Source organism: Hyla sarda, chromosome 11 (genome assembly GCF_029499605.1).
Source record: "Hyla sarda isolate aHylSar1 chromosome 11, aHylSar1.hap1, whole genome shotgun sequence".
In the NCBI taxonomy this organism is placed as follows: domain Eukaryota; kingdom Metazoa; phylum Chordata; class Amphibia; order Anura; family Hylidae; genus Hyla; species Hyla sarda.
Genome location: NC_079199.1, coordinates 41,465,276 through 41,484,240, shown reverse-complemented (window position 1 = coordinate 41,484,240; position 18,965 = coordinate 41,465,276). Strand labels below are relative to the sequence as shown.

The window sequence follows — 18,965 nt, the reverse complement described above, 5'->3', positions numbered from 1 at the left end:
GATGCCTAAACACTCTTAGAGAGTCGGGGCCCCGTTAAGGAGATGGCATGGGTTCTCAGCAGTTGGAACCCCCCACCACCATCAGACACTTATCTCCTATCCCCTATAGGACAACAGAGTTATGGTTAATCTATTTTATATAAAATAATTTTAATAAAGTATGATCTTTGCAAAGGCACAGCTTAATGTGGATTACTGAGATTTTACACTGATGGCCTTTCCTTAAAAAGAATATCCTGTGTAGTAACTTATTTTCATATATCCTAATACAGAGTTACCAGGAGGAATGTCTCCAGAATCCTCATCTATTGCCCAGAATAGAGGGTGGCTATAAATCACAGCTCTCGCTCTGGAGAACTTGCCGTGTTCTGCATTACAGACAACCCACTGACATACACGGGCACTGTGTAATGCTTAATATCCAACTGTGGTGGTGCAGAAGGAACATTAAAGGGGTATTCCAGTCAAAAACTTTTTTTTTTATATATCAACTGGCTCCGGAAAGTTAAACAGATTTGTAAATTACTTCTATTAAAAAATCTTAATCCTTCCAATAGTTATTAGCTTCTGAAATTTTCTGTCTAACTGCTCAATGATGATGTCACGTCCCGGGAGCTGTGCATGATGGGAAAATATCCCTTGCATGATGGGAAAATATCCCCATAGGAGCTGGACAGCTCCCGGGACGTGAGTCATCAGAAAGCAGTTAGACAGAAAACAGCAACTCAACTTCAGAAGCTAATAACTATTGGAAGGATTAAGATTTTTTAATAGAAGTAATTTACAAATCTGTTTAACTTTCTGGAGCAGGTTGATGTATAAAAAAAAGTTTTTGCCTGGAATACCCCTTTAACCCCTTAACGACGCAGGACGTATATTTACGTCCTGCGCCGGCTCCCGCGATATGAAGCGGGATCGCGCCGCGATCCCGCATCATATCGCGTCGGTCCCGGCGCTAATCAACGGCCGGGACCCGTGGCTAATACCACACATCGCCGATCGCGGCGATGTGCGGTATTAACCCTTTAGAAGCGGCGGTCAAAGCTGACCGCCGCTTCTAAAGTGAAACTGAAAGTATCCCGGCTGCTCAGTCGGCTGTTCGGGACCGCCGCGGTAAAATCGCGGCGTCCCGAACAGCTGATCGGACACCGGGAGGGCTCTCACCTGCCTCCTCGGTGTCCGATCGACGAATGACTGCTGCGTGCCTGAGATCCAGGCAGGAGCAGTCAAGCGCCGATAATGCTGATCACAGGCGTGTTAATACACGCCTGTGATCAGGATGAGAGATCAGTGTGTGCAGTGTTATAGGTCCCTATGGGACCTATAACACTGCAAAAAAAAAGTAAAAAAAAAGTGTTAATAAAGGTCATTTAACCCCTTCCCTAATAAAAGTTTGAATCACCCCCCTTTTCCCATAAAAAAAAAAAAACAGTGTAAAAAAATAAATAAATAAACATATGTGGTATCGCCGCGTGTGTAAATGTCCGAACTATAAAAATATATCATTAATAAAGCCGTACGGTCAATGGCGTACACGCAAAAAAATTCCAAACTCAAAAAAAGCGTATTTTGGTCACTTTTTATAACATTAAAAAATGAATAAAAAGTGATCAAAAAGTCCGATCAAAACAAAAATCATACCGATAAAAACTTCAGATCACGGCGCAAAAAATTAGTCCTCATACCGCCCCGTACATGGAAAAATAAAAAAGTTATAGGGGTCAGAAGATGACATTTTTAAATGTATAAATTTTCCTGCATGTAGTTATGATTTTTTCCAGAAGTGCGACAAAATCAAACCTATATAAGTAGGGTATCATTTTAACCATATGGACCTACAGAATAATGATAAGGTGTAATTTTTACCGAAATATACACTGCGTAGAAACGGAAGCCCCCAAAAGTTACAAAATGGCGTTTTTTTCCCATTTTGTCGCACAATTTTTTTTTCCGTTTCGCCGTGCATTTTTGGGTAAAATGACTAATGTCACTGCAAAGTAGAATTGGCGACGCAAAAAATAAGCAATAATATGGATTTTTAGGTGGAAAATTGAAAGGGTTATAATTTTTAAAAGGTAAGGAGGAAAAAACGAAAGTGCAAAAACGGAAAAACCCTGAGTCCTTAAGGGGTTAAATATTTATTGTCAGGTTTTCCCCCAGGACACAGCAGATTGCTGATGGGTATAAACTCTGCTATTATATTACTTTTGGGGGAACAACTAGGGACTGTAACAGTGGAAAATTTATGACAAGTGGAAATCCCTCCTGTGACCCCCAACAATACCCAACAGAGTTCATGTGCTCAAGCATTGAACTCTTCACTGGAGCCTTGATGAGTAACAAGTACCACCAATAGCTTTCCACAGCTCTCCTCCTCCCCATGGTCAGTGTTGTGACAACAGGAACTTGTGGTTGATGACAGGCCTGGCAGCCTTCATCTACTGACTGACGGGTGGATTTCTTCTTGGAGTTTTTATCTTTCCTTTTCTTCTCTGTTTTGCTCAGGCTGCAATGGTAATGTTTTGCTCAGGCTGCCATTGTACCCTTGGTACTCTGCATAGTATGAGGGAGTAGGTAAGGATGTTGGGGGGAAAGGTTAGGGGGACTGGGTGGTGGGGGCTTGGTTATTTCCTCTATTAGTTTCCCCCCAGTATATAGGCAGTAAATCCCCTATAAGGTATTAGGTATTAGGTGAACCTAATAAAGTGGCCAATGAGTTACTGCATCTCTATATACACATACCATTATGCAATTATGTAAAGCGTGTTGGGACTAGGACTCCCAATTTCACATTAGCTGCAATAATGTCACAGTTATCCAAAGCTTTGGGTGAAAAGTATGGATACCAGTTCAATGGTTTGCAACTTTATAGTAAATGCATGTCTCAGTTCTATCACCACTTCGAGAAAACCAACAGACTTCATCTCATGACGTTCTGTTCTATCTACAGCAGATCAGTTGATTTCTGACTGCTGGGACCCCCACCTATCATGAGAATGGGGACATAACTGTCCCCAGAATGAATGGTGTGAACCGTGCCTGTGTGGCCACTGCTCCATTCATTCTCTTTTGGCCACTGAACATTTCTGATTTCAGTACTTGGAAATGTTTTGTGACCCCAAAGAATGAACAGGCGCAGTCCACGCTATTCATTCCTGGGACAATATGGCCCCCTTCTATGCATGGGTGGGGGCCCCAGCAGTCAATAAACCACCAATCTGCTTGTTAACCCCTATCCTGTGCATTGAGGATGACTTCACGAGATGGAAAAGCCTCTTTAGAGTGTATTTACACATACAGTATCCTGCACATATTTGATGCACAGGATTTGAAGGTCCAGATTTTAATGTAAACTAAATGACTGAACACAGCTTTAAATCTGCAGCTTAAGTACAGAATACACCCTTAAAGGGGTTTTCCAGTGAAAATGATCCCCTATCCACAGGATCCCAGTGGTTGGACCCTCTCGCAATTTCCAGAAAGGGACCCTAGTTCTCTATGAGAGCACGTGCTGTAGATAGCATGCTATCGGTTCATTGGTATCAGAGCGGTGGGGATGCCCAAGTTTAGCACTCATGCATCTTCAGCGCTCCCATACAAACGAATAAAGCGTGTGCTACAGCGCACACTCTCACTGGGAGATCAAGGGGGGCCCCAGCAGTTGGACCCCTGTGATCATATACTTATCCCTATCCCGTGGATAGGGGATAAGATCATTTTCACCAGACAACCACAGTGTCTTTTCCACAAAATGTCTAGTATATGCTGGTAAACTATATGTAAAGAGATTTATCAAGCTCTGTAGTAGATATTTTTTTTTGCTTAAAAAAGTTGCAAGTACTTGCGCATGTGCACTGTTACGCCGAGCACTCCGGGTCCCCGCTCCTCCCCGGAGCGCTCGCTTCTCTCTCGCTACCGCAGCGCTCCGGGCAGCTCCACTGACCCGGTGCGCTGCGATACCGTCTCCAGCCGGGATGCGATTCGCGATGCGGGTAGCGCCCGCTCGCGATGCGCATCCCGGCTCCCGTACCTGACTCGCTCTCCGTCTGTCCTGTCCCGGCGCGCGCGGCCCCGCTCCCTAGGGCGCGCGCGCGCCGGGTCTCTGCGATTTAAAGGGCCACTGCGCCGCTGATTGGCGCAGTGGTTCCAATTAGTGTGTTCACCTGTGCACTCCCTATTTATACCTCACTTCCCCTTCACTCCCTCGCCGGATCTTGTTGCCATTGTGCCAGTGAAAGCGTTTCCTTGTGTGTTCCTAGCCTGTGTTCCAGACCTCCTGCCGTTGCCCCCGACTACGATCCTTGCTGCCTGCCCTGACCTTCTGCTACGTCCGACCTTGCTTCTGTCTACTCCCTTGTACCGCGCCTATCTTCAGCAGTCAGAGAGGTTGAGCCGTTGCTAGTGGATACGACCTGGTCACTACCGCCGCAGCAAGACCATCCCGCTTTGCGGCGGGCTCTGGTGAAAACCAGTAGTGACTTAGAACCGATCCACTAGCACGGTCCACGCCAATCCCTCTCTGGCACAGAGGATCCACTACCTGCCAGCCGGCATCGTGACAGTAGATCCGGCCATGGATCCCGCTGAAGTTCCTCTGCCAGTTGTCGCCGACCTCACCACGGTGGTCGCCCAGCAGTCACAACAGATAGCGCAACAAGGCCAACAGCTGTCTCAACTGACCGTGATGCTACAGCAGCTACTACCACAGCTTCAGCAATCATCTCCTCCGCCAGCTCCTGCACCTCCTCCGCAGCGAGTGGCCGCTTCTGGTCTACGACTATCCTTGCCGGATAAATTTGATGGGGACTCTAAATTCTGCCGTGGCTTTCTTTCCCAATGTTCCCTGCACTTGGAGATGATGTCGGACCAGTTCCCTACTGAAAGGTCTAAGGTGGCTTTCGTAGTCAGCCTTCTGTCTGGAAAAGCTCTGTCATGGGCCACACCGCTCTGGGACCGCAATGACCCCGTCACTGCCTCTATACACTCCTTCTTCTCGGAAATTCGAAGTGTCTTTGAGGAACCTGCCCGAGCCTCTTCTGCTGAGACTGCCCTGTTGAACCTGGTCCAGGGTAATTCTTCCGTTGGCGAGTACGCCGTACAATTCCGTACTCTTGCTTCAGAATTATCCTGGAATAATGAGGCCCTCTGCGCGACCTTTAAAAAAGGCCTATCCAGCAACATTAAAGATGTTCTGGCCGCACGAGAAATCCCTGCTAACCTACATGAACTCATCCATCTTGCCACTCGCATTGACATGCGTTTTTCCGAAAGGCGTCAGGAGCTCCGCCAGGATATGGACTTTGTTCGCACAAGGCGTTTTTTCTCCCCGGCTCCTCTCTCCTCTGGTCCCCTGCAATCCGTTCCTGTGCCTCCCGCCGTGGAGGCTATGCAGGTCGACCGGTCTCGCCTGACACCTCAAGAGAGGACACGACGCCGCATGGAGAATCTCTGCCTGTACTGTGCCAGTACCGAACACTTCCTGAAGGATTGTCCTATCCGTCCTCCCCGCCTGGAAAGACGTACGCTGACTCCGCACAAAGGTGAGACAGTCCTTGATGTCTACTCTGCTTCTCCACGTCTTACTGTGCCTGTGCGGATATCTGCCTCTGCCTTCTCCTTCTCTACTATGGCCTTCTTGGATTCCGGATCTGCAGGAAATTTTATTTTGGCCTCTCTCGTCAACAGGTTCAACATCCCAGTGACCAGTCTCGCCAGACCCCTCTACATCAATTGTGTAAACAATGAAAGATTGGACTGTACCATACGTTTCCGCACGGAGCCCCTTCTAATGTGCATCGGACCTCATCACGAGAAGATTGAATTTTTGGTCCTCCCCAATTGCACTTCCGAAATCCTCCTTGGACTACCCTGGCTTCAACTCCATTCCCCAACCCTGGATTGGTCCACTGGGGAGATCAAGAGTTGGGGGCCCTCTTGTTTCAAGGACTGCCTAAAACCGGTTCCCAGTACCCCTTGCCGTGACTCTGTGGTTCCCCCTGTAACCGGTCTCCCTAAGGCCTATATGGACTTTGCGGATGTTTTTTGCAAAAAACAAGCTGAGACTCTACCTCCTCACAGGCCTTATGATTGTCCTATTGACCTCCTCCCGGGCACTACTCCACCCCGGGGCAGAATCTATCCTCTGTCCGCCCCAGAGACTCTTGCTATGTCGGAGTACATCCAGGAAAATTTAAAAAAAGGCTTTATCCGTAAATCCTCCTCTCCTGCCGGAGCCGGATTTTTCTTTGTGTCCAAAAAAGATGGCTCTCTACGTCCTTGCATTGACTACCGCGGTCTTAATAAAATCACGGTAAAGAACCGCTACCCCCTACCTCTTATCTCTGAACTCTTTGATCGCCTCCAAGGTGCCCACATCTTTACCAAACTGGACTTAAGAGGTGCTTATAATCTCATCCGCATCAGAGAGGGGGATGAATGGAAAACGGCATTTAACACTAGAGATGGACACTTTGAGTATCTGGTCATGCCCTTTGGCCTGTGCAACGCCCCTGCCGTCTTCCAAGACTTTGTTAATGAAATTTTTCGTGATCTCTTATACTCCTGTGTTGTTGTATATCTGGATGATATCCTGATTTTTTCTGCCAATCTAGAAGAACACCGCCAGCATGTCCGTATGGTTCTTCAGAGACTTCGTGACAATCAACTTTATGCCAAGACAGAGAAATGTCTGTTTGAATGCCAATCTCTTCCTTTCCTAGGATACTTGGTCTCTGGCCAGGGACTACAAATGGATCCAGACAAACTCTCTGCCGTCTTAGATTGGCCACGCCCCTCCGGACTCCGTGCTATCCAACGTTTTTTGGGGTTCGCCAATTATTACAGGCAATTTATTCCACATTTTTCTACCGTTGTGGCCCCTATCGTGGCTTTAACCAAAAAAAATGCCAATCCCAAGTCTTGGCCTCCTCAAGCGGAAGACGCCTTTAAACGGCTCAAGTCTGCCTTTTCTTCGGCTCCCGTGCTCTCCAGACCTGACCCATCTAAACCCTTCCTATTGGAGGTTGATGCCTCCTCTGTAGGAGCTGGAGCGGTCCTTCTACAAAAAAATTCTTCCGGGCATGCTGTTACTTGTGGTTTTTTTTCTAGGACCTTCTCTCCGGCGGAGAGGAACTACTCCATCGGGGATCGAGAGCTTCTAGCCATTAAATTAGCACTTGAGGAATGGAGGCATCTGCTGGAGGGATCAAGATTTCCAGTTATTATTTACACCGATCACAAGAATCTCTCCTATCTCCAGTCTGCCCAACGGCTGAATCCTCGCCAGGCCAGGTGGTCTCTGTTCTTTGCCCGATTTAATTTTGAAATTCACTTTCGGCCTGCCGATAAGAACATTAGGGCCGATGCTCTCTCTCGTTCCTCGGATGCCTCGGAAGTTGAACTCTCTCCGCAACACATCATTCCTCCTGACTGCCTGATTTCCACTTCTCCAGCCTCCATCAGGCAAACTCCTCCAGGAAAGACCTTCGTCTCTCCACGCCAACGCCTCGGAATCCTCAAATGGGGTCACTCCTCCCATCTCGCAGGTCATGCAGGCATCAAGAAATCTGTGCAACTCATCTCTCGCTTCTATTGGTGGCCGACTCTGGAGACGGATGTCGTGGACTTTGTGCGAGCCTGCACTGTCTGTGCCCGGGATAAGACTCCTCGCCAGAAGCCCGCTGGTTTTCTTCATCCTCTGCCTGTCCCCGAACAGCCTTGGTCTCTGATTGGTATGGATTTTATTACAGACCTACCCCCATCCCGTGGCAACACTGTTGTTTGGGTGGTCGTTGATCGATTCTCCAATATGGCACATTTCATCCCTCTTCCTGGTCTTCCTTCAGCGCCTCAGTTGGCTAAACAATTTTTTGTACACATTTTTCGTCTTCACGGGTTGCCCACACAGATAGTCTCGGATAGAGGCGTCCAATTCGTGTCAAAATTCTGGAGGGCTCTCTGTAAACAACTCAAGATTAAATTAAACTTTTCTTCTGCATATCATCCTCAATCCAATGGACAAGTAGAAAGAATTAACCAGGTCTTGGGTGATTATTTACGACATTTTGTTTCCTCCCGCCAGGATGATTGGGCAGATCTTCTACCATGGGCCGAATTCTCGTATAACTTTAGAGTCTCTGAATCTTCCTCCAAATCCCCATTTTTCGTGGTGTACGGCCGTCACCCTCTTCCCCCCCTCCCTACTCCCTTGCCCTCTGGTTTGCCCGCTGTAGATGAAGTGACTCGTGATCTTTCCACCATATGGAAAGAGACCCAAGATTCTCTTTTACAGGCTTCATCTCGCATGAAAAAGTTTGCCGATAAGAAAAGAAGAGCTCCCCCCATTTTTGCTCCAGGAGACAAGGTATGGCTCTCCGCTAAATATGTCCGCTTTCGTGTCCCCAGTTACAAACTGGGTCCACGCTATCTTGGTCCTTTCAAAGTCTTGTGCCAAATTAATCCTGTCTCTTACAAACTTCTTCTTCCTCCTTCTCTCCGTATTCCTAATGCCTTTCATGTCTCTCTTCTTAAACCACTCATCATCAACCGTTTCTCTCCCAAATTAGTTTCTCCCACTCCTGTCTCCGGTTCTTCTGACGTCTTCTCAGTGAAAGAGATACTGGCCTCCAAGACGGTCAGAGGAAAAAGGTTCTTTTTGGTGGATTGGGAGGGCTGTGGACCTGAAGAGAGATCCTGGGAACCTGAGGACAACATCCTAGACAAAAGTCTGCTCCTCAGGTTCTCAGGCTCTAAGAAGAGGGGGAGACCCAAGGGGGGGGGGTACTGTTACGCCGAGCGCTCCGGGTCCCCGCTCCTCCCCGGAGCGCTCGCTTCTCTCTCGCTACCGCAGCGCTCCGGGCAGCTCCACTGACCCGGTGCGCTGCGATACCGTCTCCAGCCGGGATGCGATTCGCGATGCGGGTAGCGCCCGCTCGCGATGCGCATCCCGGCTCCCGTACCTGACTCGCTCTCCGTCTGTCCTGTCCCGGCGCGCGCGGCCCCGCTCCCTAGGGCGCGCGCGCGCCGGGTCTCTGCGATTTAAAGGGCCACTGCGCCGCTGATTGGCGCAGTGGTTCCAATTAGTGTGTTCACCTGTGCACTCCCTATTTATACCTCACTTCCCCTTCACTCCCTCGCCGGATCTTGTTGCCATTGTGCCAGTGAAAGCGTTTCCTTGTGTGTTCCTAGCCTGTGTTCCAGACCTCCTGCCGTTGCCCCCGACTACGATCCTTGCTGCCTGCCCTGACCTTCTGCTACGTCCGACCTTGCTTCTGTCTACTCCCTTGTACCGCGCCTATCTTCAGCAGTCAGAGAGGTTGAGCCGTTGCTAGTGGATACGACCTGGTCACTACCGCCGCAGCAAGACCATCCCGCTTTGCGGCGGGCTCTGGTGAAAACCAGTAGTGACTTAGAACCGATCCACTAGCACGGTCCACGCCAATCCCTCTCTGGCACAGAGGATCCACTACCTGCCAGCCGGCATCGTGACATGCACCTTTCCAAACATGCTGCGACTTTTAGATTTTTGCTTATTCCAAAGCACATTTCTGAAATCTGCTCACGTAGTAATTTTTTTATTTTTTTTACTTTGCAGTGGTCATGTATTTATCAAATGCAATAGTCGCTATTTATGAAGAAAAAAAGCCAAATCTCCATTTAAAAGTCACATATGTATTCCAGGTCCAACCTGACTTACAGAAAGTGAATACGTCTGCAGAAAAGGACATTAACACCCACTTGAACAACTTTTTTTTAACCAAAATATCCTTGGAAAAATGAGGGTGCGTGTGTGTGCAGGTGTACCTCGATAAACTGTTTCTAGCGGCTTCTGCAGTCCAATTAGTTAAATCATTGACGTGCAGTGGCTTCTGTGGGACCAGAGTGGCGCTGCTCTATTCCCTCCCCGTCCCCGGTTTTATAGTTAAATATCCCGCCGCCGCCACGGCCCAATTCCCTCCCCGTCCCCATTTTTATAGTTAAATATCCCGCCACCGCCACTGCCCAATTCCCTCCCTGTCCCCGGTTTTATAGTTACATTTGCCCTGGGGACTGCGGTCCTTCATGCTCCGGCGGTCTCCTGATCTGTCACTGTGCGCCGCGCACTGACTGACGAGTGACGTCGTGTTGAGGATGTCACTCGTCATTTCGCAGCGCACAGTGACAGATCAGGAGACCGCCGGAGCATGAAGGACCGCAGTCCCCAGGGCACATGTAACTATAAAACCGGGGACGGGGAGGGAATTGGGCCGGGGTGGCGGAGGGATATTTAACTATAAAACCGGGGACAGGGAGGGAATTGGGCAATTGCCGCGGTGGGACATATAACTATAAAACCGGGGACGGGGAGGGAATTGGGCAGTGGCAGTGGGACTCTGGCCAGGCAGAAGCTGCTGCAGTTCAATGATTTAAAGCGCCCGCTTTAAATCATTGAACTGCAGCAGCTTTTGCGTGGTCACAGTCTATCGGCGTATAACACGCAGATAGACTTTAGGCTAAAAATGTTAGCATAAAACATGCGTGTTATATGCCTATACGGTATAGAATTTTTTTAATTATATAACTAATAACTCTATTAATTTTAAGGTTAACTGCACACCTTGTTAATTTTAGGACACCTACATGCTGGCGTACCCACTAAATTTAAAAATTAATGTTATGTTAAAATAGAATAAGGCACAAAATAATTGTGTAAGAATTTTTACAGAGTACATAAATAACCCATATGTGGCACAAAAAATTTTCCTTAGAAAAAAGAAACATCCATGGTAATACAGCTTCATGCACATTTTGGGGTGGGTAACGTACTGAGCTGTTTTTTTATTTTTATTTTTTTAATTGTTTATGTGCCTGTTGGTGCTGCACTGTCATCCTTCCTGATGTAAACTCCGGCCTCAGCGCAGCGATGCAAGACTCCGCCCACCAACATCACAAAATGCGGGCTCAAAATTAAACAAAAAAGCATCCAGAGTACAGATATTCATGGTGCGGCATAGTATGTTTTTAATATTTTTTTTATTTCTGAGGAGGGTGGATGGGTTGTTGCGGGATAGTTGGATAGTTTCCCAGGTTTTGCTTACGTGTGATTTATTTATCAAGGTTGTGCGACTACTTGATGAATAGGTCGCATGTAAGCAAAAGCAGGTTTAAAAAATGTTTTTCATATAAAAGCCATACATTTGAAGAGAATGATAAATCTCCTTCATGATCTTTTAAAGGATAGGACCTTGAACACAACACATATAGACATTTACAGTGCAATATTGAAACCTCTTATGCCAATATTTTACGTAAATATTTATTTTGCTTCTAAAAATCAGTGGGCAATATAATGCCTGTATGTTCATGTTTTTCTCACCATATGATACCAGCTGTTATTAAATTCAGCATAAGGATCCAGGGAGTTCTTGCTAATTTGAGAGATGATCTGAGCAGAAGGTAGTAGACTAAGGCAACGTGGTCTAATGCTGTCTGTTCTTGCCGTGATCTTTAGCAATGCCTGCAAAATATGATAAATGAATATAATTCTCAAAGAATATTAGAACTAAATATAAAAAAACAAGAAACAAAAAGGTAAAAGTTCTAAGGCCACATTGGAGCTCCATTCAGGATTAGCGGGACCTGAGCAGACAGGATCCAGTCAGACTCTGCTAAATAAACGGACACCAGACAGAAACCAGGCAGACTCCATTAAAGTCAATGGGATATTCCAATGTCCGTTGTGTACCAGATCTTCTGCCTCCATTTTCTGGCCCCCAAAGGAGTCTGTGATGCAGGTGTCAATGAGTGTGAGTTTTTCTGCTTTATGATTTAGTGTGGCTATGTGGTACCAGTTACAGTACATAACAGAAACTTCTATAATATAACAGTATTTACAAGTCAAAATGTTCCCCTCATGCTGTGTCAATCACAGTACACACAACATAAAGTGCCTTATTTGCCGGGCCACACATTGCTACCTTTAACCCCTTAAGGACGCAGGACGTAAATGTACGTCCTGGTGAGGTGGTACTTAACGCACCAGGACGTACATTTACGTCCTAAGCATAACCGCGGGCATCGGAGCGATGCCCGTGTCATGCGCGGCTGATCCCGGCTGCTGATCGCAGCCAGGGACCCGCCGGCAATGGCCGACGCCCGCGATCTCGCGGGCGTCCGCCATTAACCCCTCAGGTGCCGGGATCAATACAGATCCCGGCATCTGCGGCAGTTCGCGATTAAAATGAACAATCGGATCGCCCGCAGCGCTGCTGCGGGGATCCGATCATTCATAACGCCGCACGGAGGTCCCCTCTCCTTCCTCCGTGCGGCTCCCGGCGTCTCCTGCTCTGGTCTGTGATCGAGCAGACCAGAGCAGGAGATGACCGATAATACTGATCTGTTCTATGTCCTATACATAGAACAGATCAGTATTAGCAATCATGGTATTGCTATGAATAGTCCCCTATGGGGACTATTCAAGTGTAAAAAAAAATGTAAAAAAATGTAAAAGTAAAAGTAAAAAAAAAGTCAAAAATCCCCTCCCCCAATAAAAAAGTAAAACGTCCGTTTTTTCCTATTTTACCCCCAAAAAGCGTAAAAAACATTTTTTATAGACACATTTGGTATCGCCGCGTGCGTAAATGTCCGAACTATTAAAATAAAATGTTAATGATCCCGTACGGTGAACGGCGTGAACGAAAAAAATTTTTTAAAGTCCAAAATTCCTACTTTTTTAATACATTTTATTAAAAAAAAAATTATAAAAAATGTATTAAAAGTTTTTTATATGCAAATGTGGTATCAAAAAAAAGTACAGATCATGGCGCAAAAAATGAGCCCCCATACCGCCGCTTATACGGAAAAATAAAAAAGTTATAGGTCATCAAAATAAAGGGATTATAAACGTACTAATTTGGTTAAAAAGTTTGTGATTTTTTTTAAGCGCAACAATAATATAAAAGTATATAATAATGGGTATCATTTTAATCGTATTGACCCTCAGAATAAAGAACACACGTCATTTTTACCATAAATTGTACGGCGTGAAAACGAAACCTTCCAAAATTAGCAAAATTGCGTTTTTCGTTTTAATTTCCCCACAAAAATAGTGTTTTTTGGTTGCGCCATACATTTTATGATATAATGAGTGATGTCATTACAAAGGACAACTGGTCGCGCAAAAAACAAGCCCTCATACTAGTCTGTGGATGAAAATATAAAAGAGTTATGATTTTTATAAGGCGAGGAGGAAAAAATGAAAACGTAAAAATTAAATTGTCTGAGTCCTTAAGGCCAAAATGGGCTGAGTCCTTAAGGGGTTAAAGGGGTATTCCAGGAAAAAACTTTTTTTTATATATCAACTGGCTCCGGAAAGTTAAACAGATTTGTAAATTACTTCTATTAAAAATATCTTAATCCTTTCAGTACTTATGAGCTTCTGAAGTTAAGGTTATTCTTTTCTGTCTAAATCCTCTCTGATGACACCTGTCTCGGGAAACGCCCAGTTTAGAAGCAAATCCCCATAGCAAACCTCTTCTAAACTGGGCATTTCCCGAGACACGTGTCATCAGAGAGCACTTAGACAGAAAAGAACAACCTTAACTTCAGAAGCTCATAAGTACTGAAAGGATTAAGATTTTTTAATAGAAGTAATTTACAAATCTGTTTAACTTTCTGGAGCCAGTTGATACATATAAAAAAGTTTTTTCCTGGAATACCCCTTTAATGTGCCATCTGTGCAGTGGCAGCAATAGCATGTCAGCCAAGAGCTAGCCAGCAGCAATACTTCCTACATGTTCCTCCTACATTGGAGGTCATCAACACAGATCTTCCCAAGTGGCAAAAGCAACAGGTCCCATCTGCGACAGATAAGTGTTACTTCTGAAGCAACACTCGTCTCAGTGTAAATGATGAGGTCCAAGAAAAAAAAAAACCTCAGTGTTTATATTAGTAATAATATAGATTTAATACATGTCAATGGAAACATTGCATTAGCATGTCCATGAATAATATTTTATAACTGACATGTATCAGAAAGTGATGATTATATAGAAATAAATGGAACTACATAGGTGTCGCTTATGCAGTGATCCCTCAATTTACAATGGCCTCAACATACAATGGTCTTTTCTGGACCATTGTAACTTGAAACCACTCACCATACAATGTACAGACAGTCCAGATCTGTGATACCTGTCACAACTGGAGGAACTGACCAATCAGAATTGGCATTTTACTGGTAAATCACCTCAATTACTGAAGTACAAGCACTGACTGGCTGTCTGGTAGCGCCCCCTACAGTACAGGGAGGAACTACAAGTTCTGTACTACTCCTTACCTGTGCCAGGGTTAGCTGCTCCTTTGGACACCAAGTAAGGGCGGCTCCATTTGGGATACTGTGTGTACTGTATAGGACCCTGAAGAAGCTCCTGTTCTCTACATAAACCATTGTTTCCCAACCAGGGTGCCTCCATCTGTTGCAAAACTACAACTCCCAGCATGCCCGGACAGCCGTTGGCTGTCCGGGCATGCTGGGAGTTGTAGTTTTGCAAGAGCTGGAGGCACCCTGGTTGGGAAACACTAACATAGACAGTGATTTACAGCTCCCAGCAGCTATTTCTTACTTTTTTATGTAAGGACTTACTTTATCTGTATTAGATATCTACTTATTTTTCTTTAATCCTCACCTTTTCCTATTTTTGGATGACATTTTGGTGGCTTCAGAACCAATTACCAGTTATGGTCTCAACATACAATGGTCATCCTGGAAGCAATTAATATTGTAACTTGAGGGACTACTGTATACCCCCCCCCCCCCCCCCCCCAACGCCGCTATATCCCCACGTGAACGCTACAGCTATCTACTAGCCTCAGTGGTCTTGTGCTGTACTATCGTGTGGTCGTATACACTTGCATTAGGTATTGTTGTGTTCTACTTTTATTTTCCTTAATGTTGAAGGTGTATTTTTCTGCATTTCGGAGGCGGCGCGAGAGATTTGTGCGCCAGGGCCGCTTATACCAATCAAGCCCTACACACTGTACTATGCTAGCACTGCTGCTCCTATATTCTTAGGATCAGTGGGGGTCCCAGAGGTTGGACCCTCACTGATCATAATGTCATCCTAGGAAAACCCCTTTAACAGTCCTAAATGAACATTTTGAATGATTGTTTTTTGTATAATGACACTTATTAAAAACATAAAGTTTATTCCATGAAATAAAACCAAAAAGAGGTGTAACCTGTGTAATCCGGGCTCCAGCAGGGAACTTTGATGATTCAGAAACCTCTTCTCCGGTGACTAGCGCTCCATCTAAATGAGTCAGCGACTTCAATCTCCCAATCGCTGTCTTCCGCACTAAAGCAGGCTAGGGGAGGACAAGCATGTCAGCTAATAGGTTCTATCATATGTAACTTTTATTGTACTTTATGATGGTCTTGCAGTTAAGTGAACATAATGAGAATGTTTATTACACATAAGAACAGAAGCAGCATCACATTGTGTTGCCTCTCAGGGGCTTTAAGAAACTAGGTCATGTATTCAAGATGTTTCATTCAAAACTCATGAAAGGGGTTACTGCAATTGTTAGTCTCAGCTAAATGATGGCATCCTTATTAAAGTCAGAAGAAAGAAAGATTTTCTTTTTTTCCGATGTTCAATCTTGGTTTTGTACAGATCGTAGAAGAGCTCATAATAAAGACTGTAACAAAAAAAAATACAACAACACAGGAAATCTAGTGTTGCCGGGGCCATTAGACTTCAGAATGCACTAAATTTATGTGACAACTGTAGTAGAGGTGAAATCGAGTAATTCCCTTTTTGTTCAATGTCCAATAAGGTCTTTCTTGTTGCACAGGTATAACAATGAAATAGGAACAGTGTGGGGTTTTAGCAAATCCATCAAGTAACAGCTTTTCAATCCCAGCTAGGACATAAATCTATGGCAATTATAATCTTCTGTGATTGTCATGACATGGTAGAAACATTACAGCATCAACTGTAATGGAGTATTGTTAGAGTAATACCATAAGGAGGTGTAATTACAAATGCCATATTCAGTATAATAAACCTATTAAGGGCAATGCCTTAATGTTTGCACACTCTCCGCGCCATGTATCAATCAGCATTATCTACTACGAGTTTTAGAACGGCGGCTAAAGTATACTGTATATGGAAAACACATTAGTCTTCATAACATTTCAGCAGCTCTTACCTATAGTATTAGGATTGTCATATACTTTATCAACTTTCTGTTTCTCTTTGTTTAGTTACGGCCAATGATCTTACTGGTCTCATCCTGCACGCTGGTATTTTCACAGTGCCCCTTCTCTACCTTTCTTGGCTCTGTTCACATCACAGCATGTGAATGTGTTTAAAGGGGTACTCCGCCCCTAGACATCTTATCCCCTATCCAAAGGATAGGGGATAAGATGGTAGATCGCCGGGGTCCCGCTGCTGGGGACCCCCTGGATCTACCATGAAGCACCCATCTGTAGCAGCTTCCGGAACCGCTGGAGGTCCTCAGGCTGAGTCCATCTCGACCACCGGGAAAGAAGATCGTGACGTCACGACTCCGCCCCCGTGTGACGTCACACCCCGCCCCTCAATGCAAGTCTATGGGAGGGGGCGTGACACGCCCCCTCCCATAGACTTGCATTGAGGGGCGGGGTGTGACGTCACACGGGGGTGGAGTCGTGATGGAGTCACGAACTTCTGTCCTGGTGGTCGAGATGGACTCAGCCTGAGGACCTCCAGCGGTTCCGGAAGCCGCTACAGGTGGGTGCTGCATGGTAGATCCAGGGGGTCCCCAGCAGCGGGACCCCGGCGATCTGACATCATATCCCCTATCCTTTGGATAGGGGATAAGATGTCTTGGGGCGGAGTACCCCTTTAACACATATGCCACTGAAGCTCCCTTTATGTAAGCCAAATGTAACCGCATACACCCCTTCACCTAAAACAGGCTAAAATAGTGTCCTTTTGGCTTCAATCAGGGTGGCATTTGTCAGAATTATTTGCTTTTCACTGTATAGAAAAGCACAGTGGACCAAGCTTTCCTTTACAGTATGCTACTGTGAAAAATATTTATGGCGCAACAAAGCTTTTGTTTAACTTTGTGGCAAATGTATTCCGCTGTTTAGCAATACAGTGTGACATTTCAAAGGGTTGAGGGATACAATAGGGGAAACTTTATATGTATACCATTAGTGTTATTTGGACAGCACCTCAGTCATTTTAGGCTCTGCTCACATTTGCATTGTGGTTTTTATCAACAAAATCTACAATACAGTGTGGATCATGTGCAGTGACAAGCTGAGCCTATTGGGACCATTGGGTTCCACTGCAGTGTTCATCATTTGGACGGAAAGAAAAGCGCTGCAAGCTGTGCTATACTTATAGTCCAATGTGACTAAATCTGTGATTTCAGCAAAAGCGTAAACATAGTCTCTCACTGGTCGCATTGGGTTGACCAAAGTACTTGGTAATGGTAAATTTCCCAGATCAATCTCAGAATGAATAAGGATAGAATGATATCAATTTTCTATACCGTGCAAATAAATATAAGCACTGCAGCACCGGAATTAAAACATAACTTTTAATTATGACCGATGTAAACTAAACTATACCCCTCGTGACAAAAAATACAAAAATATGCAACAAGAATATGCAAAGTATGCAACAATAATACAGATGCATTCACCAATTGATACAATAGATACTCAATACTAAGAAATAGATATATCTCAGAGGCAAGGTGTTGGGATTACTCTTAATGTTATATCCACTAAATCCACCTAGCAACACCGTTCGCACAATAGCCCAGCTCCACAGAAAATAAAGAATACTGTCTCAAAGAAACACATTTATTTTCATACCCAACGCGTTTCACCCGACTGGTAATCGGGATCCTCAGGAGTAACACTGGGACAAAACAGGTCATTAGCTTAAGATCCCATAAGTAACAGAGTTACTGCTGGAACACATAGTAGGACCATACCCTTAAGATACATCAGATAACAACAATATTCAGCAGTAAATTAAAGAGATATTGCTCCCTATAGGAGCACTTACAGTACCCAGTGCCCGTTATGTAAGATCACGGCGGTTAATCAGATTTGTAAATTACTTCTATTAAAAAATCCTCCTTATCCTTCCAGTACTTATTAGCTGCTGAATACTACAGAGGACATTTTTTTCTTTTTGGAACACAGAGCTCTCTGCTGACATCACGAGCACAGTGCTCTCTGCTGACATTTCTGAACATTTTAAAAACTGTCCAGCATAGGAGAAAATCCCCATAGCAAACATATGCTGCTCTGGTCAGTTCCTAAAATGCACAGAGATGTCAGCAGAGAGCACTGTGCTCATGATTCAGCAGAGAGCACTGTGTTCCAAAAAGAAAAGCATTTCCTCTGTAGTATTCAGCAGCTAATAAGTACTGGAAGAAATAAGATTTTTTAATAGAAGTAATTTACAAATCTGTTTAACTTTCTGGCACCAATTGATAAAAAAAAAAAGTTTTCCACCGGAGTACCCCTTTAATATATTGGGCCTCATTGGCTAAGAGTGTTGGGTATTTTTCTGATCAGTTTTTTCTAGGTGGAAATTTCCAGCCATTTATCCACAGGATTTTCTGTGAATTCAATAGTAAATAGGTCGGGTTGTGAAACCACACCCCTTTTTGTGCCGACCATGCCCCCTTTGCGTCAGACCATGCCCCTTTTTAGGCTTTTCACAGTGCAATGCCGGGTTTGTCGGATTTTCCTGGCGCACGCTGTCGCAGACACTCTGCGCGAAAATAACCAGACAAAAACTGGTCAGTTTTAGCATAGTAAATAAGGGCCATTATCTTGGTAATCTTTACCCTATAGTCTTCACAGAAGACAAATGTTTTAAATGTGTGCGAAATAAGATGTATAAATATACTGTATACTTTTTACTATAAATGCGCAAACTGCAACACTTTCTGCTACAACGTGCACATATACT

The 18,965-nt window shown here is 44.9% G+C and overlaps 1 protein-coding gene across 6 annotated transcripts in view; it reads right to left on the bottom strand.

Moving 5' to 3' along the window:
• Positions 1 to 18,965, bottom strand: part of LRRC9 (leucine rich repeat containing 9) — a 223,684-nt gene that overhangs the window by 128,857 nt on the left and 75,862 nt on the right. For all 6 annotated transcript variants that reach the window (XR_008848684.1, XR_008848686.1, XR_008848687.1 and 3 more), the window contains 2 exons: positions 15,217 to 15,342; positions 11,354 to 11,494 (listed from right to left, as the gene is read on the bottom strand). Coding sequence is in view for 3 of the 6 variants with exons in the window: in XM_056545291.1 (XP_056401266.1) it covers positions 11,354 to 11,494; positions 15,217 to 15,342 (267 nt within the window). In the remaining 3 variants the exon portion in view is untranslated. The remainder of the gene's footprint in view (positions 1 to 11,353; positions 11,495 to 15,216; positions 15,343 to 18,965) is intronic.